Source organism: Neovison vison, chromosome 7 (assembly GCF_020171115.1).
Source record: "Neovison vison isolate M4711 chromosome 7, ASM_NN_V1, whole genome shotgun sequence".
Taxonomy (NCBI): domain Eukaryota; kingdom Metazoa; phylum Chordata; class Mammalia; order Carnivora; family Mustelidae; genus Neogale; species Neogale vison.
In genome coordinates this window covers 165,680,277-165,706,357 of record NC_058097.1, presented here as the reverse complement: position 1 = coordinate 165,706,357, position 26,081 = coordinate 165,680,277, and the positions used below count along the sequence as shown (strand labels likewise).

The following is a 26,081-nucleotide window of genomic DNA, read 5'->3' as shown; positions in this document are numbered from 1 at the left end:
AGGAAAAGGACTATTGTGTACCACACTATTGTGTGGGTACTAGTAGGACACCCACCACAACAGAGAGGTTGTACACTTTTTTCCTACCATCTATTTCTTCATTGTGTGTGTGTGTGTGTGAGCTGTTTCCCTGTCAAGCGAAGGGGTACTTCATACTGTTATCACATGAGCAAAAGTGAAATGTCAACATTCTAACACAGAGAATACCATCATAAAAACTAGAAAAAGCAACCCCCTATGGGTGAAACAATTAGAAAAGTGCATCTTTTCCTCTGGACTAAACCAGCAGGGACTGGATAGGGCCCCCACTCACCCCTTTAACTAGTTAAAACCTTCACAACCATATGCAGTAGTCTTATATCCAAAGGATGAAACTTTGCTAACCCTATGGCATAGGGCACATAACTTACTTTTACTAAGATGCTGATTGCACAGCCCATATACCAACGACTCCAGTTGCTATAATGGAGATTCTACTGTGATGAGCAACCTCCTCCGAAGTGAAATTCTTGGTAGGTCACCCTTGATGGTCGCCATCTTGGAAACTTAAGAGTGAGGAGAAACTGCAAAGCCACTTCCAGAATCGGAACTGGCCTATCGTGAGAGAGACCTTATAGAGAACTCCTGGGTCCCAGTGGGGAAAGAGGTGCTGTAGACCCAAAAGGAACAACAAAAATGGCTGGCAAAGAAGCTGGGTGGTTTCTGGCCAGCAGCCCAACATATAAGAGGCAAAACAAGGGCATTGGGGGATGGAGAGAAGGGTGGTACAGTTAAGAGGAATTAAGGAGGAGTGAAGGCAAAGGGGCCACTCCACCAAAAATGATACAACAGTCAGGACACCTCTTCCTCTCCTAGCCCAGCTCTCAGCTCCCAGAGTGAGCCCAGGCTCCCTAGGCTCCAGCCGAAGACTGCCCCCCATGAAGTACTTCCAGCCACACTCGCACAGGTGAAGGACCAGCCACCCCTGACCTGGATGTGTGTGCGGTCTGCAAGGGACACAGAACCAGCCTCAGAGCAAAGAAATTCTTTCCCGCAGCGCCCATCCTCCGGCTGGTAGGCACGACCCCGGCAGCGCAGCTCAGGGCTGCGCTCATTCTGCTGCTGCAGAAAGAGAGCTGTGTGCTAAAATTTTATTTCTGTTTCCTTCTGATATACATGGTCATAAAGATAAGCGCTTACCTCAGGAGGCAGACTAAAAGAATGGAGGAGGAAAATGTGTCCTACTTATAACCACCCACAAATGTGAGCTAAAGCGGAGAGAGGCAAAGTTTTAAAACCCTCTGTGCAAAGGGGATTTTTTTTTTTTTTTTGCAAAGGGGATTTTTAAAAAAGATAGGAAACCCTAAGAATTTGATCAGGACAAAGCTAATTGATAACGATTTCCACTAGTGGATGGGAAAGCTCAACTCATTATTTATGAAGTAGTTAAATGCAGAATCCAAAATTCCCCTCTCTGTCTGGGATACACCAAGGCTTCTAGTTCTCTTGTTCCACCACGTTCTACCTAATTGTTTTCTAACTCATTTGTGAACCATAATACATAACACACCTCTGACAAATTCTTTTAGAAGAAACAGAGCAGTGTTTCTCAAACTTTTTTTTTCATGATCTCTCCCTCAAGGGCCGTTTTGGACTTTCTTGACCAATCGCTCAGCTCCACCCACCCCCAAAATGAAATTAAATATTAAAGAATAAGAGGGGCGGCTGGCTGGCTCAGTCCATGGAGCAAGTGGTCTTAATCTCAGGATTGGGAGTTTGGGCCCCACATTGGGTGTAGAGATGACTTAAAAATAAAATGTGAAAAAACATGAAGAAAAAGATTTTGTCTGGTAGGGTTTAACTTTAGGGAGTGAAACCCTTGTAGTATCTAATATTTTTCCCCCAACCGACCCCCATAACCAATTTTACACTCTTGGGGGTGATATTGCCCCCTGTGGAGAATACACAATGTACAACAGTTTTAGTTCCTAGAATATTTCTTGTAGAAACTATAGTTGGTACCCTTCTAATATCTGTGAAGATTTCCTAACATGAAATTTTTAATTTGTTGTACAAAGAACAGATTTAAAAAAAAAAAAAAAAAGCAAAATCCACATTAGACTCCAGTATCCCTGCTATCCTAACTAAACTCTGTCTTGATCCTATTTGTGCATTCGAGGGAAGAGCTGAAACAAGGGAAAAGAACAAAATAATGGGAAACCAATCACGTTCAGCAGCAGAGGACTAGAATGAAAACTATTCAGATTGCAAGAATAAGAGTATGAACTGTGACTCTCTGCCCTGCATATCCGTCTTCTAATTTTTCCCACTGGTCCTGTCCTAGCCTATTCTAAATTATTTTGGTCCTGATTTCTTATTTTTGTTTAATTGTGTATTTTCTATAACTGCCTTAAGTTGTGAAATGAAAGGAATATTTCATATATATGTGTTCTGTGTATGTGAATATATACATCAGAAGTACATGTATGCATGCATATACATGTATGTCAATAATCAATTAATTGAGGCACCCTAAGTACTGTGAGATACTTGAGGACATCAATCAGGCCATACTGACCTCATAACCATCACACAGCAAGCGTAGCAGTAGTTCGCTCAACAAATGACAAGCAAATGGTCTGAACTTCTGGTGTGGCATTTCAACAGAGATACCAAATCAATTACTTGGGTTTATATGTGTTTTTTTAATGATTTTTATTTATTTATTTGACAGACACAGATCACAAGTAGGCAGAGAGGCAGGCAGAGAGAGTGCGGGGAAGCAGGCTCCCTGATGAGCAGAAAGCCTGATACAGGGCTCGATCTCAGGACCCTGGGATCACAACCTGAGCTGAAGGCAGAGTCTTAACCCACTGAGCCATCCAGGTGCCCCTACTTGGGTTTATATGAATTGGAATAAAATTACAAGGTTCAAAGACATTTTGTTTAATTTTTCATACCATAAAATTTTATTTGTTTCCTTCTGATACACATGGTCTTAAGGATTAAGTGCTTACTTAGTAAAGATCATACATATGAAACCAATGAAGCAGTAAAGTAAATAAAGAAATTTAAATAAAGAAATAAAAAAAAATAGGGGCGCCTGGGTGGCTCAGTGGGTTAAGCCGCTGCCTTCGGCTCAGGTCATGATCTCAGAGTCCTGGGATCGAGTCACGCATCGGGCTCTCTGCTCAGCAGGGAGCCTGCTTCCCTCTCTCTCTCTGCCTGCCTCTCCATCTACTTGTGATTTCTCTCTGTCAAATAAATAAATAAAATCTTTAAAAAAAAAAAAAGAAATAAAAAAAATAAATAAAATTTTGACACAAGAAAAAAGCGCTGGTTGTTTTGTGAGAAAAATCATTTTATATTATACTGGGTTGTTAAACATATTCTACTAAATCTGAAGGCAACTCATATATGACATACCTCAGAAGTAAAACTTGCATCTGTATAGGTTGGGTATCATTAGAACTAAGCAATAAGAGACTCAGAGAGAGAAATCTACCATTTCCTTTTCCAAACCTTGCAGGACAGAACTTACATCATGGCTCTCCAGTGTTTTTTTTATTTTTTACAGATCAGATTAAAATACTTTCCAAAAAAACCAAAAAAATAAAATACTTTCAAAATGTAAAATACACAGTCTGATATCTTCTGTTCTATGGAACGGTGAAACATTAAGAGGCTTTAAAATACGAGGTCTTTTTGGATATTCCAGAGTGTGTCTGCACTCTTCTTAAAAAGGGCCTCCTCCTCCGAATTCAAGTTAACTTTCACAACATCTGAGACACCATTTCGCCCCAAGATACAAGGGATACTGAGAAAGATTTCTTCATTTATTCCATATAAGCCCTAAAAGGCAAAATTAGATTATTGTTCAGTAACCTGATATGGAAAAGCAATTCTGCAAGATAGCTTCAGAATAAGAGGATACCAGAGAGACCACGGAGCTCACTAGAATCAGAGGTGGGCAGAGTAATTAATACTGATCCTAACATCCTATGACTGCAGAGTTTGTGTTCAAGGACATGAAGAACATGCCAGAGGTCTTCAAAGGCACCAAGAGAGGCACCATCTACAATTACCCCTTCCCAGTTCCACTTCTCTGTCCAAAGAAAAGATGCCATCCAATCCTTCATGATGCCATTTTATCTGATAAAGGACTGCAAAACCAAGCGACCTGTGTTGAATGTAAACTACATCAAGAGAACAGTGAAGGTTGAAGTGGCTGGGAAAGTGACTGCTTTGTTTAAGCAGACCTTTACACCAAGAGGCACCATTGAGTCAGACACCAGATGCTACAGATGACAGCTCCATTCTCCAAAGCTGAAGCCTCCAATGCAGCCTACAGGTACTCTCATGTGCCTAGCAGGGCCCTTGTCTTTCCCCTGCCAGTTACCAATGGAATGTACCCCTGTCATTCTGGCTACTTCTATCCACCACTCCATTTGACTTCTATCTAGGACTTCGTGTGATGAACATGGAATAGTTACAACCATGGCCACCACCTTATCCCTCCTGGAACCTCCAGCTAGGAGCCCTGATGTTCCCTCCACTCCTGCAGCCAAAGCCAAGGTTGCAGAAGCAGCTTCCGGAGGTGATTACAACCTGGGCAACAAACTTACAGGCCTACATGCCCACAAACCTGTTTCTGCCACCCTCCTACTACCCCCTGGAAGAGAAGACCCAAGAGACCCCCTCACACCTCCGCCTTCCACCACTCATTGTTCTTTCCTATCCACCCCTTGGGGTTCAGTCTAGGGTTGGAGGCAGCAATGGGAAGGTCTCGTTCTCCCTCCTTCCTTCCTTAAAATTAAACAGTTATCGGGAACTAGCACAGAGGGAAAGAAGAAGCTGCTTGACTCTGGAGTGGTACCTTCCAGTGTCCCATAGCAGCTCAGAGCCCGCAGGTGCTACTCAGCCAAGCTTCCCTCTCACCGTCTCTGAGGATCTCAGGGTGTGGCCCTTGCTCCTGTTTCATTCTAGTCTCCCACAAAGAGACTCTGGCTACCTCCTCCACCCCAGTGCGGTTCCCTCACTTTGGTAGTAGGCACTTTATACTCAACCTCAAAAGCTCCATCACACCAGCCACATGTCTTCCTCTGAGGGCCCCTGCCAGGCTGTTCTCACATTCCCTCCTCTCTGGTCTGTGCCTAGCCATGGAAGGCCACCGCCCCACCAGACCGTCAGCCCAAGTCCATTCCCAGCCGGGCTCCAGCTCCGGTTATACTCACCTTGCCTCGCCTTCCCTGCCCTTGGTCATTCTGTTGCCACCTCTGTGTAACTTTTCAGCTTGAGTTGCTGGGGACTGGGTGGCATCAGAAACAAGGCCACTTGTGGCTGAGGAGGAAGCCCCTCTGCTTTCCTGTTAGTGATTTGGGGATTTGTTTCCCATCTGCTTTCTCTTTATTCTAGAAGGGGCTTCTCAGACTAGAACTGAAGAATGTATATCCATCCCATTGTGCCATTTGCAGGCTGCTGAGTGGGATGGAAATCCCACGGCCCCTGGGGCCTGGCCCTGCCTGGTCCTATGTGCTGACCATGACTGCTACTAGTCCCTTCTTCTCTTTAGGCTTCATGCCTTGTTGATTGTATGACAATATGACTCTTGAATACACTAAAATTGGCTCTCATTTGTTCCTGGACTGGCCATGAAATGAGGAAATGGCTATTTAAAAACAATTCCCTGTATATTTGGGAAAAAAATCCAGTCAATATATTAATATGAAATAAACTGTTTGTATACCCTTATTTATTTGCTGAAAATGTGCAGTTATAAAATTGAAGTAACTGGGATAAAAAAAAGAGCACAGGATTGATTATGTTCTTAATGTCAAATGTTTTATCAAAATTTCCTTTTAAAATATAACTTGTCCATTGATTTGTTCAATAAGAACTATGAAATTCCCATATTACTCAATCTCAGTCTCTCCTCAGAGCATTTGACATCTCCCTGACCTTGCCTCAGGAGTGCCGTAGGGGTCATTGCTTATTCTCCCATATCTTCTGTACACCCTCAAAAGAGGAGGGGTGTGTGGTATCCGTTGTGTACTCATTGTCTCTTTCAAATCATTAGCCCCTACTCTCTTAACATTCCCCCTATTTTTTGAGGCTCATCTACTAATGACCATTTACTAACCTCTTGGTTACTCCATCTCATTCATAAAAGACTGACACCTAGCTCACAGTTTTTCCTCTCGGCTCTGATTTCTGCGATTAACCTCGGTGACTTCATTGTCCATGTGGATAAACTAACCATAACCAAGCCCCTTTCTTTCCAGTTTCTTGACTTCGTCAGCTCATAGACCCCTTCTCCCCCGTCCCAAGTATCCTACTGTGGAGCTTGTTAGAGCATCCCTCCATATCCATGATTTATCCTGTAACTCTTTCACCATATACTAAGACCTTCTGCCCTATTTTAATTTTCAGTTTATGAATATTTCTTAAAGTCCTTATTATTCATTTTCTTTTTATAATTTATTCATTTGTATGTAGATCACATTCAAGGACAAAGGTCTTAAATTTTGTCTGTGACCCTTCAGCAGAAAGTCAAACCCATTACTAACATATGTATAAGCCAAAAGCTACACTTCCCCCATCCCTCCCTTCTACTTTCTTTTTTCTTTTTTTTTTTTTTTAGATTTTATTTATTTATTTGACAGAGAGAGATCACGAGTAGGCAGAGAGGCAGGCAGAGAGAGGAGGAAGCAGGCTCCCTGCTGAGCAGAGAACCCGATGCGGGACTCAATCCAAGGACCCTGAGATCCTGACCTGAGCCGAAGGCAGCGGCTTAACCCACTGAGCCACCCAGGCACCCTCCCTTCTACTTTCTCCCCCACCCTCTCTTTCATGCTCCAGCAAGTAAAACCTACACCCCCATGAATTCAGCTACCTTCCCTCCCCATTCCTATGCACATATCCCTGTAGAAAACTACACAATAAAGTCAATCTTTAACTAAATTAATTAATGCATACCAACCTCAAATAAGCATCCACCTAACAGTAATTTTGCTTTTTGGGGGGGAGTCAAATTCTATTTCTTTTTTTTTTTCTTTTAAAGATTTTATTTATTTATTTGACAGACAGAGATCACAAGTAGGCAGAGAGGCAGGCAGAGAGAGAGAGAGAGAGAGAGAGGAGGAAACAGGCTCCCTGCTGAGCAGAGAGCCCGATGCAGGGCTTGATCCCAGTACCCTGGGATCATGACCTGAGCCGAAGGCAGAGGCTTTAACCCACTGAGCCACCCGGGCTCAAATTCTATTTCTCACTATCTACAAAGATGATTCAAAATCTTCTCAAACATCTGACTTCTCTATATATCCTCTGATTTTCAGTAGGTGGTTTTGTCTCTTTTCACTAAAAATAAGTCATCAGATGCATCCAATGCCTAACTTATAAATCTACGTGATTCACTGCCTATCCTCTATTATCTCCTGCTACAGCAAATAGCTCTGTCTCCTCCTTTCTAAGGCTAATACCTTCATCTATGCTCTGGATCCCACCCTCTCTGCTTATTACTTCTATCTTCAATATCTTTTTACCATCAGCATCTTTTTTTTTAAGTTTTTATTTCTTTTCAGCGTAATAGTATTCAATCATCAGCATCTTATCTTTAAAAACAAAAACAAAAAAACCCACAAACTTGACTGACCTTGATTTTCTTCTCCAATTACTACTCTCTTTCCTTACCTTGGCAGCCAAATACCTCAAAAGAGCTGTTTACACTTGTCTTGATTTCCTCTAAATTTCTCAAGGGACCATCCAAAGGGACATTGGGCAATATCTGGAGACATTTTTGACTGTCAAAACTGAGGGGAGTATGCTATGGCATCTGACAGATAGAGGCCAGGGATGCTGTTAACATTCCACAATGAACAGGGCAGCCCTCCAACAGTGAAGAATTATCTGGTCCAAAGTCAATAGTGCCTAGGTTAAGAAAACCCTACTGTACTCCAATCATGCTTTCATTCCTATTACTTCAGTAAACAACTCCTCTTAAGTTTATCCATGACCTTTGTCATTTTATCTTCCTGGCATTTTTAATCCCAATTTAAATGACTTATCAACATCAATCAACAGAAAACCAGTTCTTTCATCTTTAAAGCATCCTCCTTTCTCTTGGTTACCATGAATCCACATTTTCTTCCCTTGGTTTTTCATTTAACTCTCTGGCCATTACTTCTTAGTCACCTTTGTGGGTTCACACTATAAACTCAACTTTTAACACTGGGATTCCTCAAGACTCAATCTCGGTCTGTCTTCTCACTTTATTACACTCTCCTTAGGCAAGCTCATTAAAATTCCCAGCTGCAGTTACCAAGGGTAAGGGATACCTGTTGTCTATGCTTGTCCAGCATCTCCTTATTGTTGTTGGTGGTGTTGACAGAAGCTCTCTCCCTCTCAGGAACTGTCTCTTTCCAAACTGACTCACACTTAGAACTCCAACTAAAACTCTTTTATGAGTACCAGAAACTGTACCCAACTGCCTATTTCCCCTCGGATATTGAAAAGGCACCTGAAATTCAACTTGTCCATAACTACAAACATGATCTTTAAACCTGGTTCTCCTTGAAAATTTTCTTCAACAGTGGATATCACTGTCTATATAATGGTGCAAAATATAAACCTACAAGTGACCTTTTTCTTATTTCCCACTTAATTCCATTACCAAGTCCTATGAATGTTACCTCCTAAATACAGTGTCTCTCAAATTCATCCCCTTCTCTTCACCTCTACTACTATCCTTTCTATTCTGGGGTACCGCTTATCTTCTTGACAAGTTTCCACATGTCCCCTCTTGTCCCTTTCAAATCTGTTCCATCACAGCCATAAAAATATTTATATCATGAATACTTGCCAGTCTCTCACTTAAATTCTTTTTTTTTTAAATAAGATTTTTTTAAAGATTTATTTTTTTGACAGACAGAGATCACAAGTAGGCAGAGAGGCAGGCAGAGCGAGAGGAGGAAGCAGGCTCCCTGCTGAGCCCAATGCGGGGCTCGATTCCAGGACACTGGGATCATGACCTGAGCCAAAGGCAGAGGCTTTAACCCACTGAGCCACACCCAGGCGACCCTCACTTAAATTCTTTTGGTGGCTTCCCATAGCCTTTATGGTAAGGATCCAAATCCTTTTATAAAGCTTTCAGTACCAAACCCTGCTTGCTTCTCCAGCCTCACCATGCAATTCCCTTCATTCTCTACATTCCAGCAACTCACCTTTTTTCAGCTCCACAAGTGCCCTCTATTTATATTGACCTCTGTTCCTCTGTATGTGTGTTCCCTCTGCTTAGACTATTAGTCCAGCCTTCCAAATTAACTCCTACTCATTATTCAGAATAGGTCACATTTGACTTCCTTAAGTCTTCCCTTACTATTACCCATGCTTCTACTCAGGGTACTTAAATTCTCTTCTTGTATACTCTTAAATACTTGGTAGTTTTCCATCATTTCACTTATCGTAATTTGTTATTATATATTTACTATAATTGTTTTATTAAGTCCATTTTTTCTTGAACTTTATAAGGTCAGGGCCTTTTTTGTTCACCACTATATCCTCAATGTCTTGTATAATGCCTGGCACACAGTAGAGAATCAACAAATATTAAAGAAAAGATGATGAATGAAGAGTCAATATAAGCCTACCTTAACCATAGTCGAAACTGGATGCACTCTCCTAAGATTTTTCAAAATTGATCCTGCCAGATCTGTTACAGACAGTCCAATAGCCCAAGAGGTATACCCTTTAAGCTTGATAATCTCATAGGCACTATGGTTATAGAAAGTAAGAAAATCAAATTAATGGCAAATCAACTCAGAGAAAACATTATTTTTCAAGAATCCAATTTGAAGTAACCTATATGTCAATGCCACTCCCAGAGATTTTTTCTAGAAATTATTTATGAACAGGCACTAGAAGTTTCTATACTATTTTCATAAACTTCATTATTCAATTTAAGTAATAACTAACCTATCCTTCTCTTATCATAAAAGTAGAATCCTAGGGCATATGTGCAACTAAAGATGAAACTTTTTTTGAAATTTTTTTATTGTTGCTTAAGTATGCAAACAGAATCTGATCATCTTGAAGGTTAGCATATACATCTTGCTGATCACTTAAAGCTGTTACTAGGGTGCCAATGTAACTTTATGTAAGTAAAAGCTATGTGTACATATTGTTCATAAGAATAAATTATTAAATCGATAATATATGAAAATATGAGAATATGTTCATGATACATTTTCAAAGGAAAAAGGCACAGTCCTAAAGAACCTAGATATCCATCAAGAGATGAATGGATAAAGAAGATGTGGTATATATATATAATGGAATACTATGCAGCCATCAAAAGAAATGAAATCTTGCCAGTTACAACCATGTGGATGGAACTAGAGGGTATTATGCGGAGTGAAATAAGTCAATCAGAGAAAGACAATTATCATATGATCTCCCTGATATGAGGAATTTGAGAGACAGAGTGGGGACTTGGGGGGAGAGAAGGAAAAAATTAAACAAGATGGGATCGGGAGGGAGGCAAAATTTCAATCTCACAAAACAAACTGAGGGTTGCTGGGAGGAAGCAGGTATGGAGAGGGTGATTGGGTTATGGACACTGGGGAGGGTATGTGCTGTGGTGAGTGCTATGAAGTGTGTAAGTCTGACAATTCACAGACCTGTACCTCTGGGGCAAATAATACATTATTTTTTGTATGTTAATAAAAATAATAAATAAATAAGTAAATAAATAAATAGAAAAAAAAGACACAGTCCTAAACATTATGCAATTTCTTATCTCAGGCTCATAACAAACATCATTCATATCTATAAAAACTTTAGATTTGCATCAATACACAAAGTTTTTCACAGTGATTATTTTTAAGTGATATTACAAGTGATATGACCTTCTTTTTTTAAAATATTTTATTGTTTATTTAACAGAGAGAGACAGAGAGATCACAAGTAGGCAGAGAGGAGGCAGAGACGGGGGGGGGGGGAAGCAGGCTCCCCGCCGAGCAGAAAGCCCGATGCGGGGCTCGATCCCAGGACCCTGAGATCATGACCCGAGCTGAAGGCAGATGCTTAACCCACTGAGCCACCCAGGCGCTCCACAAGTGATATGATCTTCTTTACACTTTTCTGAATTTTCCCAGTTTCTATAATAAATATGTATTCTATTTCTGCATTGCCACCCAAAGATTTGGATGGGCAGTCAAAAGCAAAGAACAAAGAGGTCTTAACTTAGCACTAAGTTTGTTAAGTTCTGAGAAAAGGATACAAAATAGTAAAAGGAATGTTTGGCATCAGTATTCATATCAGGTAGTCTTACAACCACGTGGGCACAGTTTCAAAGCCCCAGGACTGTACACAGTACCCTTGGTAGCAAAAGATAAGACCGATGTGTGTATGGACCACCTCAGCACAGGAAAGTTGAGACTGGACTATACTCATTGTGGTATCCTATGATTTGACTGTGGGCTCAGCTGAATCTAAAACTAGGGCCACAGTTAGAAGGCATGCAGATTGCTATCAAATTTAGGATTAACTTTCAGACTCTCAATTCAGTATGACCAAGACTCTGTGGGGTAAGTAAAAGGAAAGAGAGGGAGACTCTAATGGCTGATTGATTATATAGGAGTTGAAGAAAGCTCTGCAGTAGATAACTGGGGGAAAAAAACTTACCAGTGGAATCTGGGTGACAGATCCACCCTCTCAGGAATTAACAAAATAGACCGACAAAGAGAAAATGGTTGAGAAAAAAATGGCTAAAAATATAATCCTTTAATTTTTAACCATCCTAATGAAAATAAAAGTGCTGCTATAAAGAGAAAGGTAAAGGAAGCAAATATAACAAGCAGTTTTAACGCTACTATCTTAACACAAAAACTGATTGTTCTGGGGACACCTGGGTGGCTCAGTGGGTTAAGCCTCTCTGCCTTTGGCTCAGGTCATGATCCCAGGGTCCTGGGATCGAGCCCCGCATCAGGCTCTCTGCTCAGCAAGGAGCCTGTTTCCCCTCCCCTCTGCCTGTCTCTGCCTACGTGTGATCTCTCTCTCTCTCTCTCTCTGTCAAATAAATAAAATCGTAAAAAAAAATATATATATATATATATATATATATATGAACTGATTGCTCTGTTAAAAACGTGGAAGTATATCCTATTAAATCATGATGTCACTGCCCTGCAATTGTTGGTTAGCCACTGGAAAATCTGAGGCTATAATAGAAAATAGTTGGGTTGTTTTAGATAAAAACTAGCAGTCTCATGAGGATCCTTTATAATTATAGATCCTCTGCTAAATGACCAAGGTGCAAATAATTTAATTTGAACACTGCATTGTCGGGAAGACTAACTGGAATGTGTACTGATCTGTAATATGTTGCTGTATTTGGTATTTTTTTTGAAAGATTTTATTTATTTATTTGACAGATCACAAGTAGGCAGAGAAGCAGGGTAAGAGAGAGAAAGAAGCAGGCTCCCCGCCGAGCAGAGAACCCAATTCAGGGCTCAATCCCAGGACCCTGAGATCATGACCTGAGCTGAAGGCAGAGGCTCTAACCCACTGAGCCACCCAGGTGCCCTTTGGTATTTATTTTTAAAGAAAGTTCTTTTTTTAAAAGATTTAATTAATGTATTTATTCATTTGACAGAGACAGCAAGAGAAGGAACACAAGCAGGGGGAGTAGGGGAGGGAGAAGCAGGCTTCCCACTCAGCAGGAAGCCAGTGTGGGGCTTGATCCGAGAACCCCAGGATCATGACCCAAGCTGAAGGCAGATGTCTAACAACTGAGCCAACCAGGCACCCCACAGTATTTGGTATTTATTTATTTTAATATTTTATTTATTTGACAGAGATCTCAAGTAGGCAGAGCAGCAGGCAGAGAGAGGAGGAAGCAGGCTCCTCGCGGAGCAGAGAGCCCGATGTGGGGCTCGATCCCAGGACCCTGAAGCTGAAGGCAGAGGCTCAACCCACTGAGCCACCCAGGCACCCCAGTATTTGGTATTTAAATCACACAGAACTTCAGTGGAAAATGTGGTTCTTAATCATTATTCCCATATAGCAACAGCATTTTAAATTAGAAAAGAACTATAACATTCCCTGTGATACAATTACTAGAAATTGGATAGACAGAGACCAATGTTGTAACATCCCTGCAAGAACTAGATCAGCAGCTCCGCTGCCAGTATTGGCTAAAACAGGTTCCTTAGTGGTTGAGTTGTGTTTCTGCCTCCAGATCAGGTCATTTCTGCATTTACTAGGAAATGGTCTCTAATGGCCCCTGTTTCTAGAAATATGTGTTATATGGTATATTCTTCTTAACACAAGTTAAGAAGAATAGGAAATGATACTATAATATTAACAGGTTTTTTTGCTAGGCACTAACTTGATCTCTTAGCCAAAGCTATTTGGTATAACAAAGGTTAGTAGGGTTCTGTAAGGAAATTTAAGAAAATAAGAGGTGCCTGGGTGGTTCCGTTGGTTAAGCATCCAACTCTTGATTTTGGCTCAGGTCATGATTTCAGGGTTGTGAGATCAAGCCCCGAGTCAGACTCCATGCTGGGTGTGAAGCCTGCTTAAGAGTCTCTCACTCTCCCTCAGCCCCTCCCCCTCCGTGTGTGTGCTTTCTCTATCCCTCTCTCTCTAAGAAAAAAAAGAAAAAGAAAAAGGGAAAATAAAGAAAATGAAACATACTGATAAAAATAACCAAAATGAAAAGATAGTTGACCTAAAACTTCCAACTGATGTGATCTCTCTAGAAATAATTAGGCCAGAGGAGGAAATAAATTTGCTTTAGAAATTTCAAACACACAATTAAATGAGTCTGTCAATATATTTAATAAGGTACAAGTGATAATAAATAAAAGTGGAAGCTAGGATAGTCCAATTAACTAAGGATTACCAAAACACCGGGGAGTGATTCTGGTTACCTGTTTTATAGATCCTGGTGGTTATAGGTATATCAGCTTGTCATTTTTCTTATGTATAAAATATTGAAGACATGTTTGTCAAAGGAACTCTGAGGAATATATGATACAAAGAGGATCACCCAAGATCATGGAGAGGTATCATGGGTAGATGGTTAACAGTAGGTATGGATCCTTTCCAAAAAGGCAGGACTATCTAGGAAGATGACTTTGGGTATGCTTTTGCATGAAACAGTTTTCTAGATTAAAAAAAAAAATTGGTCTAAGCACTGGACAGTTCTGAAAAGATGATGAAGTAGGAAGCACCAGGATTCTATCTCCTCACCTAGACAATAACTGTTTTGTCAAAATCTGTCTGATATAACTATTCTGGAACTTTGGAGTCTATTAAAGGCTTGAAGCTTTCAGGGAAAGGTTCCAACGGTAATTTGTAGTTAATTTCGGCCAGTTTCCGCTCTTAGCACAGTAGAAGCTACTCATCCCCCAACTTCAGCAGGCAGCTGTTCACATGTGCACCAAGCAGCTTGTACACAGCCTGCAAAAAGGACACTGTCCTCTAAATATCAAGGATCTGTGCTCTAATGGCTGATGGGTTGCTTCTGATGACAGATGTGTAGAAAAAGAAAGGCAGCCATTGTTGTTGCAACTCCCCCCATCATTGCAAAAAAAAAAAAAAAAGACCTATCAACAAAGGATCTTACAATTTATATTTGGCAAAACTGTCCTTCTAAAATGAGGGAGAGGGGAACCTGGGTGGCTCAGTGGGTTAAAGTCTCTGCCTTCGGCTCAGGTCATGATCCCGGGGTCCTGGGATCAAGCCCCCCATCGGGCTCTCTGCTCAGCGGGAAGCCTGCTTCCTCCTCTCTCTGCCTGCCTCTCTGCTTACTTGTGATCTCTCTCTGTCAAATAAATAAAATCTTTTTAAAAAATAAAATAAAAAAATAAAATGAGGGAGAAATTAAGATATCCCCAAAGAAACCACAGTTGAGGGAGTTATCACCATTAGACCTGACCTGTAAGAAATACTCAGTAGAGTTCTGTAGGATAAAATGAGCAGTAACTCAAAGCCATATAAAAGCAGAAAGGTCTCGGGACGCCTGGGTGGCTCAGTTGGTTGGACGACTGCCTTCGGCTCAGGTCATGATCCCGGAGTCCCGGGATCGAGTCCCACATCAGGCTCCCAGCTCCATGGGGAGTCTGCTTCGCTCTCTGACCTTCTCCTTGCTCATGCTCTCTCTCACTGTCTATCTCTCAAATAAATAAATAAATAAAATATTAAAAAAAAATAAAAAAAATAAAAGCAGAAAGGTCTCAATAAAGGAAAAGGCATGGGCAATTATAAAAAGCTAGTAATATTGTAACAATAGTTATAATTCTACTTTTTAAAAAATAATTTAATAGACCAATACATTTTTTAAAAAGAATCAAAAAGATAATATTATTGTGACTTTAGTTTGTAATTCTTGTTTTCAAAGCTAAAAGACTAATGCAGTTAAGAGTTATTAGCTTTAGAAGGCATACAATGTATAGACATGTACTTTTTTATATCAATAATCAAAAAGGATGAGGATGGAGCTGTAAAGGAGCAGAGCTTTTGTATGTTACTGAAGTTAAGCTGGTACAAATTCAAATAAGTATTTTATAATTTTAGGATGCTAGGTGTAATACCCATGGTAACCAAAAAGAAAATAACTATAATAGTTACAGAATATATACAGAAGAAACTTAAATATATCATTACCAAAAAAAACCAACTGAACATAAAAGAAGACAATAATACAGGAAATGAGGAACAGAAAGCTCTAAGGCATAGAGAAAGCAAATAGCACAATGACATACTTCCCCCTAATCAGTAATTACTTTAAATGTAAGTGGATTAAAGTTTCTAATCAAAAGACACAGATTGGTAGAATGGATAAAATTACATATCTAAGTCTACACTGCCTATAAGAGACTCATTTGAGATCCAAGACAAATAGTTTGAAAGTAAAAGGATGGAAAAGATATTTCATGCAAATAGTAGCCAAAAAGCAGAGGTGGTTGAATGTCATACAAAATAGAAATCAAGAAAGTTTACAATAGCCAAAGAGAAACAGTATATATTCATAAAAGATTCAAAACAGCAAGAAAACATAACAATTATAAACATTCATGCATCAAATAATAGATCACCAAAACACATGAAATAAAAACTGATAGAATTAAGGAGACAAATAGAGAGTTCTACAATAATACTTGGAGACTGGGGCGCCTGGGTGGCTCAGTGGGTTAAACTGCTGCCTTCAGCTCAGGTCATGATCTCAGGGTCCTGGGATCGAGTCCCGCATCGGGCTCTCTGCTCAGTGGGGAGCCTGCTTCTCCCTCTCCCCCTGCCTGGCACTCCCCCTGCTTGTGCTCTCTCTCTTTCTCTCTCTGCCAAATAAATAAAATCTTTAAAAATAAATAAAATAAAGATCAAGGAGACATTATTACTGATTCTACAGAAATAAAAGGATTATTGGAAAGTACTACAAAAACTGTATGCCAATGAATTAGATAACCTGGATGAAATGGATAGACAAATTCTTAGAAACACAAAACCTAAATCTAACCTAGCAAGACTAAATCATGAATAAACAGAAGAACAGATTAAGACCTATATAACATAAGAATGTTTGTCTGTAATCAAGAATCTCCCCAAAAAGAAAAGCCCTGGACCAATCCTTTTCAAATTTTTCCAAAAAAATTCAAGACGAGGGAATTCTTCCTAACTGATTCAATGAAGCCAGCATCATCCTGATTCCACAGCCAGGTGAAGTCACCATAAGAAAAGAAAACTTCAGATCAATGTTTCTTGTGAACACTGATGCAAAACACCTCAACAAATTACTAGCAAGCCAAATTCGGGGCATTTTCAAAGAATTATACACTATAACCAAGGGAGATTTATTCCTGGAATGGAATGTAAGAATGGTTTGATACACCAAAATTCATCAACATAATTTGACACATTAACATAATGAGAAAAAAAACCACATTATCATTCCATTTGATACAAAAAAATCATCTGACAAAATTCAACACCTTTTCATAACAAGAACATTTAAGAAACCAGGAATTAAGGAAACTACCTCGACATAATAAAAGCCATATATGAAAAACCTACAGCGATCACAGTCAATGGTGAAAGACTGAAAGTTTTTCCTTTAAGATCAGGAACAAGGAAGGGGTGCCTGGGTGGCTCAGTCATTAAGCATCTGCCTTCACCTCAGTTCACGATCCCAGGGTCCTGGGATCGAGCCCTGCATTGGGCTCCCTGCTCAGCAGGAAGCCTGCTTCTCCCTCTCCTACTCTCCCTGCTTGTGTTCCTTCTCTCACTGTGTCTCTCTCTGTCAAATAAATAAGTAAGTAAAATCTTAGGGGGGGGAGATCAGGAACAAGGCAAAAATGCCCAGTTTGCCACTTCTATTCAACACAGAATTGGAAAATCTATCCAGAGCAGTTAGACAAAAGAGAGAAATAAAAGACATCCAAATTGGGGCGCCTGGGTGGCTCAGTGGGTTAAGCCGCTGCCTTCGGCTCAGGTCATGATCTCAGGGTCCTGGGATCGAGTCCCGCATCGGGCTCTCTGCTCAGCAGGGAGCCTGCTTCCTCCTCTCTCTCTCTCTGCCTGCCTCTCTGCCTACTTGTGATCTCTGTCTGTCAAATAAATAAATAAAATCTTTAAAAAAAAAAAAAAAGACATCCAAATTGGAAAGAAGTAAAACTATCTCTGCTCACAGACAATGTGATCTTATGTACAGATAACTCTAAAGATCATACCCTCTCACACACACACAACACACACACACACACACACACTGTTAGAATAAATGAACTCAGCAAAGTAACAGGATATAAAGTCAACATACAAAAATTGCATTTATATACACTAACAATGAACAATATGAAAAGAAAATTAAGAAAACAATTCCACTTAAAACAACATCAAAAAGAATACAATACTTAGGAATTAACTTAATAAAGGAAGTGAAAGAATTGTCCAATAAAAACTATAAAATATTGCTGAAAGAAATTAAAGATGACATAAATAAACCTAAAGTGAAAATCTCAGGGAATTTCAGGGACCCTGAATAGCCAAAACAATCTTGAAAGGGAAGAACAAAACTGAAGGACTCACACTGCCTAATTTCCAAACTTACTACAAAGCTACAGTAAACAAAACAGTGTAGTACTGGCACCAAGATAAACATATAGGCCAATGAAATAGAACAGAGATCCCAAAAATAGATTTCCATATCTATGGTCAATTGATTTTCAACAAGGGTGCCAAAACCACTGAATGGGGAAAGGACAGTCTTTTCAACAAAAGATGCGGAGAAAACTAGATATCCACATGAAGAAGAATGAAGTTGGACCCTTACCTAAGACCAAATACAAAAATTAACTCAAGTTGGATAGGATATAAATAAAAGACCTAAAACCATGACACTTTTACATGAAAACATAGGGGAAAAGCTTCACAACATTGCATTCGGCATTGCTTTCTTTGATATGATGACAAAAGCAACATAAGGAATAAAAGGCAACTTGGATTTCATAAAAACTTTTTAAATTTTGTACAGCAAAAGATACTATTAGGGGCCTGGGTGGTTTAGTCAGTTGAGCATCCAACTGCCGATTTCAGCCCAGGTCATGAACTTGTGTCATGAGGTCAAGTGCCTACATAGGGCCCTGCACTAAGCAGGAAGTCTGGTTGAAGATTCTCTCCCTCTGGCCCTCCCCCCATACATCTAGATGTATTTTTTTGTAGGTTAAATATTCCAGTTTTGAATATCCAACAGTGATTTCTAAGTTCTATAACTTCTACTCATATGCTTGACTAAAGCATGAAGGAGAATCATGTGTGCTGTTAAAGTTGATGTATAGGGGCGCCTGGGTGGCTCAGTGGGTTAAAGCCTCTGCCTTCGGCTCAGGTCATGATCCCAGTGTCCTGGGATTGAGCCCCGCATCGGGCTCTCTGCTCAGCAGGTAGCCTGCTTCCTCCTCTCTGCCTGCCTCTCTGCCTACTTGTAATCTCTGTCTGTCAAATAAATAAATAAAATATTTTAAAAAAATAAAGTTGATGTATAGAGTTGGACACTTACTTTACTTATAAATAAACCTAGTTAACTTCTGATCGCCTGATCAATTTCATATTTCTTTTCATCAAATCATTTGATGAACACTTAATAATTTCTAGGTACTATTTTAAGCATTTTTACATGTACTAACTCATTTACTGTTCAAAATAACCTTCACAGGCTCTATTATTAGAGGAAAAGGATGTGCAGCATTATTTACAAGAGCCAAAATATGGAAACCACCCAAGTGCCTATCAATAGATGAATGGATAAAGATGATGTGGTGGAATATTACTCATCCATAGAAAAGAGTGAAATCTTACCATCTGCAACAAAATGGAAAACTTGGAGGGCATTATGCTAAGTGAAGCAAGACAGAGAAATACCAATACCATACAATTTCACTTATATGTGGAATATAAAAAACAAAACAAACAAAAACAGACTCTTAAATACAGAAAAGAAATTAGTAGTTGCCAGAGGGGAGGTGGTGGAGGGATGGGCAAAATAGATAAAAAGGATTAATAGATACAACTTTCCAGTTATGAAATAAATAAGTGATGGAGATGAAAAGTACAGCTTAAAGAATGCAGCCAATAATATTGTAATAATGTTGTATGACGACAGATGGTGACAACACTTATTGTGGTGAGCGCTGATTAGTGTATAGAATTATACATCAACCGGGACGCCTGGGTGGCTCAGTTGGTTGGACGACTGCCTTCGGCTCAGGGCGTGATCCTGGAGTCCCGGGATCGAGTCCCGCATCAGGCTCCCATCTCCATGGGGAGTCTGCTTCGCTCTCTGACCTTCTCCTCGCTCATGCTCTCTCTCACTGTCTCTCTCTCAAATAAATAAACAAAATCTTTAAAAAAAAAAAAAAAAAAGAATTATACATCAACCAATATCCTATGTTGTCTACCTGAAACTAGTATAACACCGTATGTTAATAATACTTCAATAGAAAAAAAGATGAAGAAACTGTACTTTTAATATTTTATTTATTTTTTTTTAAGATTTTATTTGTTTATTTGACAGACAGAGATCAGAAGTAGACAGAGAGGCAGGCAGAGAGAGAGAGAGGGAAGCAGGCTCCCTGCTGAGCAGAGAGCCCGATGCGGGACTCGATCCCAGGACCCTGAGATCATGACCTGAGCCGAAGGCAGCGGCTTAACCCACTGAGCCACCCAGGCGCCCTAATATTTTAAATAAGTTCTCAATATCATACCACTAGTAAATGGTGAGCAGGTTTCAAGCCTCAGCAATCTGGTTCCAAAATTCATGATCATAATCACTATGCTATATTCCCTCCAAACACATGAGAGTTCTTGTGAAAGCATAAGCAGATTTTCCTTAAAAAAATGACCCCCATTGGGCTCTCTGCTCGGCGGGGAGCCTGCTTCCTCCTCCTCCTCTCTCTCTCTCTCTGCTTGCCTCTCTGCCTACTTGTGATCTCTGTCTGTCAAATAAATTTTTTAAAAATTACCCCCAAAGAAAGCTATGCATAATATAAGTCTGAATTTGGAGATTTTCAGAAGGTTAGAATTATTTATCACAAAAAAGGCAAAGATCAAGTGCATACTTTTTGTTTGTGAAACTAATTCTCAAGACTGATTATTAAGGCACTGAGACATTGAATAAGTACTGTTACCTTTCAACAACTTGTTTATGGATATTTTTCCACTGCTCTTTGTCTGAATCAGTTCCTAATTTAGGGTCTAGAGTCTTCAGAGCAACACCAGCAACATTCACCCCACTCCATAAAGGCACTGAAAGAAATACATCTCAGAATAAATTCTTCTTTCTAGTACTGCATCAGTTCTTTGAGTTCAGTGGTTTTCTATTATAAAGTTAGGTAACTATCTTACACATATATAAAAATAAGTTTTAAATGGACAAAAGAAAGAAACAAACCAAAATTATAAAGTATTAGAAAAATAGGTAGTAGAAGTCATTTGTAATTTTGTGGTATAGGAGGCATTTAAAGCAAGATGCGTCTACAGGATCCACAAAGAAAAGGATGAGATAAAACATCAGAAGGAGCTCGAGGGAAAAGAGCAGCAAACACTACTCAACAGTAACAAAGAGCTGACGGGGAGTAACTGTCAACCTGGAACTCTCATTCAAGAATGAGGTGAGTCTAAAACACTTCCACATGAACAAAACTGACAAGATATACTTCCTGAAGATATACTTCAGGAAGAAAGAACTGAATCCAGGGGAAGGAGACAGATACAGGAAATAAAGATAAGCAATACAACTGGCAAACAGGTACACAAATCCAGACAGGTGTTACACTTAAATAGTAATAACTAGTTTGGAGAGATGAAAACAGAATGGAACCCCAAAAGTAGTTAATACTGTTGTCCCTTGAACAACACAGGTAGAACTGTGTGAGTCTCCTTATACACGAATTTTTTCTAGTGAGTATATTGGAAAATGTTTTGGAGATGTGCAACAATTTGAAAAAAACTTGCAGATGAACAAGGTATTACTCTAAAGAAAAGAGCATATAATATATATAACATACTTTGATTGAATTAACTGCTTATGTTACCACTAAGGCTTCCAGTCAATGGTAAGCTATCAGTAATTAAATCTGGGGGGAGTCAAAAGTTATACGCAGATTTTCAACTGTGTGGGGATCGGAACCCCTAACCTCCATGTTGTTCAAGGGTCAACTGTAATTACATATGTGAGAGAACATCAGTAGTCAAACTTAATACATTGTAAGGTCTATTCCAAAGAAGAATAAACAGACTAATTATTTTGAGGACAAGTATGAATATAGGTAACCACTTACAAAGTGATTATATAATCCAAAGTAGTAAAAGAAATTAAAGAAAGTTTAACTGATAAGTAGAAAGCAGTAAAGAGAAAAGAAACAAAAGAAAATCTCACTAAATTAAATAATAAATATATTCAAATCAATATTAATCAGAATATACAACTTTATAAAAAATAAAATTATGGAATATTAAATGTGAGACATTAAAACATACCTAGGAAAATCAATTTTAAGGACTTTGAGGAGGAAGAACTGAGTTAAGAAAATAACACAAGCAAAAGGGTCAAATTAAGGCACTGGTGAAACAAATATTTATCTAAGTCAAATCAAAAACATTTGTTTTCGGGGTGCCTGGGTGGCTCAGTGGGTTAAAGCCTCTGCCTTCGGCTCAGTTCATGATCCCAGGGTCCTGGGATCGAGCCCCGCATCAGGCTCTCTGCTCAGCAGGGAGCCTGCTTCCTCCTCTCTCTGCCTGCCTCTCTGCCTACTTGTGATCTCTGTCTGTTAAATAAATAAAATCTTTAAAAAAAAAACAAAAAAAAAGAAAAAACATTTGTTTTCTAAAGTAAAACACCATGGTATGAGAAGTTCAGCTTGGGAAAAGGAAGGACAGTAATTGAGAAAGGTCATGAAAGTATTTTCTGGTGCATTTACCAGAATGGTAATTACACAGATATGTTCACTATTTGATGAGTTATTGAGCTATAAATTTATATTCTGTACAATTTTTCAGCATGTTTTATATATACTTAAGTGAAAAAAGTTTTAAAGTATATGATAAATTTTATCATGATTTTAAGAATATCTATTATATTATGACCCTTGCAGTAAAAGGACAATAGAAAGGCTCATTAAATGTTTTGAATTAATTGGGACACCTGGGTGGCTCAGTGGGTTAAAGCCTCTGCCTTCGGCTCAGGTCATGATCCCAGGGTCCTGGGATCGAGCACCGTATCGGGCTCTCTGCTCAGCGGGGAGCCTGCTTCCTCCTCTCTCTCTGCCTGCCTCTCTGCCTACTTGTGATCTCTGTCAAATAAATAAATAAAATATTTTTTAAAAAATGTTTTGAATTAATGAATGATTGAATGAACAAATGCTCCCTATTCCCTATAAAATGGGTTTATTGACATTATGGAAAGATTGGCATGTATGCCAAATTAGAGAACATTGTAAGAAGTAGAAAGTTCTAACTGTGCAGCAGATATTAGATGTTTAAGTTCAGAGAAGAAAAATGTTGGTGTGGCCTAAGTAATAGTTTAAACCACATATTATATAATATTACTTACATGAAAAATCTGAAATAAATGAATCAGAAAGTAGATTAGTGGTTGCCTGAGGCTAGGGTTCGTGTGAGCACAGTAATGGGAATTTCTTTTTGGGGTGATGAAAATGTACTGTAATTATCTTAAAGTAATGGTTGTACAACTCTTTGAATATACTAAAACCCATACACTTTAAATGGATGAATTTTATAATATGTGAATTATATCTTAATAATCTTGTTAAAAAATCAAAGTAAGGTAAAGTTCTCCAGTTATGAGAAACTCTCATAAAATAGCTATACGCTATGTGCACTATTTTATGAGAAGTAGCTAAATACATGAACAGAAGACAAAATATAGGAATAGAAAAAGATACACCAGGGCAGTACCAACAAAATGAAAGTTATGTAGCTATATTAAAATCAGGGAAAAAATGGACTTTAAAGAAAATAAGCATGATTAGAGGTAAGTATGATTACGTAATGATAATAGGTTTATACTTACCACTAGAATCACCATGTTCTCCAATAATCCAACCATGGCAGCTTGCGGGATGGACACCCAACTTCTCTCCAATTAGGTAACGGAAACGGGCAGAGTCTAGATTACAACCACTTCCAATTATACGAGTTGCAGGTAAGCCACTTAGCTTCCAGACCACATATGTCAAAATATCCACTGGAAGAAACAATTTGTTAGAAAAAAATTAATGGTAACTTCCTTCTAAAATTTTCTTTTCTAAATAGATAAATTATCTTTTTAAACTTTTATTTTATTATTTTTCTTAAGTAGGCTCCATACCTAGCATGGAATCTAACATGGGGCTTGAACTCATGACCTTGAGGTCAAGACTTGAGCTGAGATCAAGAGTTGGTTCCTTAACCAACTGCGCCTCCCAGGCACTCCTAGATAAACTGTCTTAAAATCAAATACAGATTCATTACAGTGTCTAAAGTGAAGCAAATCAACAAACAAATAAGGATTATCTCTCACAAAGGTGTTAAAAAGTTTAAATTATTCATGATGGGGCACCTAGGTGGCTCAGTCATTAAGCGTCTGCCTATGGTCAGGTCATGATCCCAGGGTCCAGGGATGGAGCCCCACATTGGGCTCCCTGTTTGGTGGGAAGCCTGTTTTCCCTCTCCCACTCCCCCTGCTTGTGTTCTTGCTCTCGCTGTCAAAAAAATAAAAGCTTTAAAAAAAAATTATTCATGATAAGAATTTTAAATAAAAAAAACTCTTTTGAGATGATGTATCTATATTAAATAAGCAGTCAATTAATTCTACCTTCTTAAGCACACCTAGATTTCGCCTCTCCCTCACCACAACCTCATCTAATCTATCAGCATCTCCTACCTAGAATAAGGCCACATGCATGATCAGGGCCATATGCAGATGTGAACGACAAAATTCAACATTTGTTCATGAAAAAAAAAAACTTTCTGGGGTGCCTAGGTGGCTCAGCCAGCTGAGTACTGGACTCTTGATTTCGGCTCAGGTCTTGGTCTCAGGGCCCTGGGACTGAGTGCTGGTTGAGCCCCACTTCAGGCTTCCTGCTGAGCAAGTCTGTTCAAGATTTTCTTTCTCCCTCTCCCTATGCCCCACCTCCTGCTCGAGTGGGCTCTTTCTCTCTAAATAAAATCTGAAAAAAAAAAAAAAAAAACTTTCTACAACTGTAAAGTGAAGGGAATTTCATAAGAAAACTCACATTAAACATCATACTCCATGATGAAAGACTGAATGCTTTCCCACAAGAAAAACAATCAGGGAGGTATGTGTCCTCTCGATATTTGGGCAAGGGTGACACAAGTCTCCAACACCAGAGGATGGAGATATAAATAGTATTTACTGGAGAAAATGTTAGAAGCAGAGAAATAAGGAATCACACAGTGTGCACTGAATTCTCATTATCCCACACCACAAGTTAGGCAGGGATCCTCTGTACACAATACAGCCAAGTGCAGAGGAGTCTCCTTTGGCTAGCAAGCTGGGTGTTCTCTAGAAACTCCTCCAAGAGCAAGAACAAGTCAAGTTCCACCACCACACTGTTACATATCTTTAAGTTAGCTTTGGTGTGGGGAAGGAACGCTTAGTTTCTTTAAGTAACAAGAAATTTATCAAGGAGTATCTGGGTCTAGCAATAATAAGGAATATGTATTTCCAGGACCAAGGGACACAGATGCCAGTAATGCTGATTATCGGCTTAAGGCCTTGCTGTCTCTCCATAAGCTGGCTCAGTTCTCTGAGCTACCAACAGCTCTCTGATAAGCTACCAAAAGGAGGAAGGAAACAAGCCTCCAGAGCCAGCAGATTTATATCTCATTACTACTTACATTGACCTTTGTGCTGGGGGGTCCTAACCAGTAGAACGAGGCAAGGAAATAAATAGGTCTTTACATTGGAAAGAAAGAATTAAACTTAATAAAACTGTTTACAGATGACAAGATAATATAGACAAAATATCTTAAGAATTTGAACAAAATTACTAGAATTAGTAAGTGATCTTAGCAATGTTTTCAAGATACAAAGTCAATATGAAAAAAACAGTAGTATTTCTACATACTAGCAATAAGCAATGGGAAAATGAAATGTAAAGACGATTTTTTTAGAATAGCATCAAAAATATGAAATGCTTAGGGATAATTTAATACAATTTGTTTAAGACCTATATCCTGAAAACTGCTAAAAGAGAATAAAGAAGACATACATACATGAAGAGATATTCCATATTTGTGGACTGGGAAGACTCAACAGTGTTCAGATACAATCTCCAAATTAATCTATAGATTTAACAATCCCAATTAACATCCCAGCATGTGTTTTTTATAGAAATGGATGATCTAATTATAAAATTTATGTGAAAATGATAACAGTATGTAATACCCAAAATAATTTTAGAAAAGCATAAGAGGGAAAAAAAAGAAAAGAGCAAAGACGATTTACATTAACTGATTTGAAGATTACACTAGTAATCAAGATAGTGTGATAATAACAAAAAATATGAAGATCAATGAAAAAAACAGAG

General features: G+C 39.0%; 1 protein-coding gene across 2 annotated transcripts in view; it reads right to left on the bottom strand.

Annotated features, from left to right (window-relative positions):
- Nucleotides 1–3,611: 3,611 nt before the first annotated feature.
- LOC122914286 (L-lactate dehydrogenase C chain) overlaps nucleotides 3,612–26,081 on the bottom strand; it is a 47,067-nt gene continuing 24,597 nt past the window's right edge. For both annotated transcript variants that reach the window (XM_044260922.1, XM_044260923.1), the window contains 4 exons: nucleotides 23,561–23,734; nucleotides 20,658–20,775; nucleotides 9,624–9,747; nucleotides 3,612–3,831 (listed from right to left, as the gene is read on the bottom strand). In XM_044260922.1, the coding sequence (XP_044116857.1) occupies nucleotides 3,667–3,831; nucleotides 9,624–9,747; nucleotides 20,658–20,775; nucleotides 23,561–23,734 (581 nt within the window). In that variant the 3' untranslated portion in view covers nucleotides 3,612–3,666. The remainder of the gene's footprint in view (nucleotides 3,832–9,623; nucleotides 9,748–20,657; nucleotides 20,776–23,560; nucleotides 23,735–26,081) is intronic.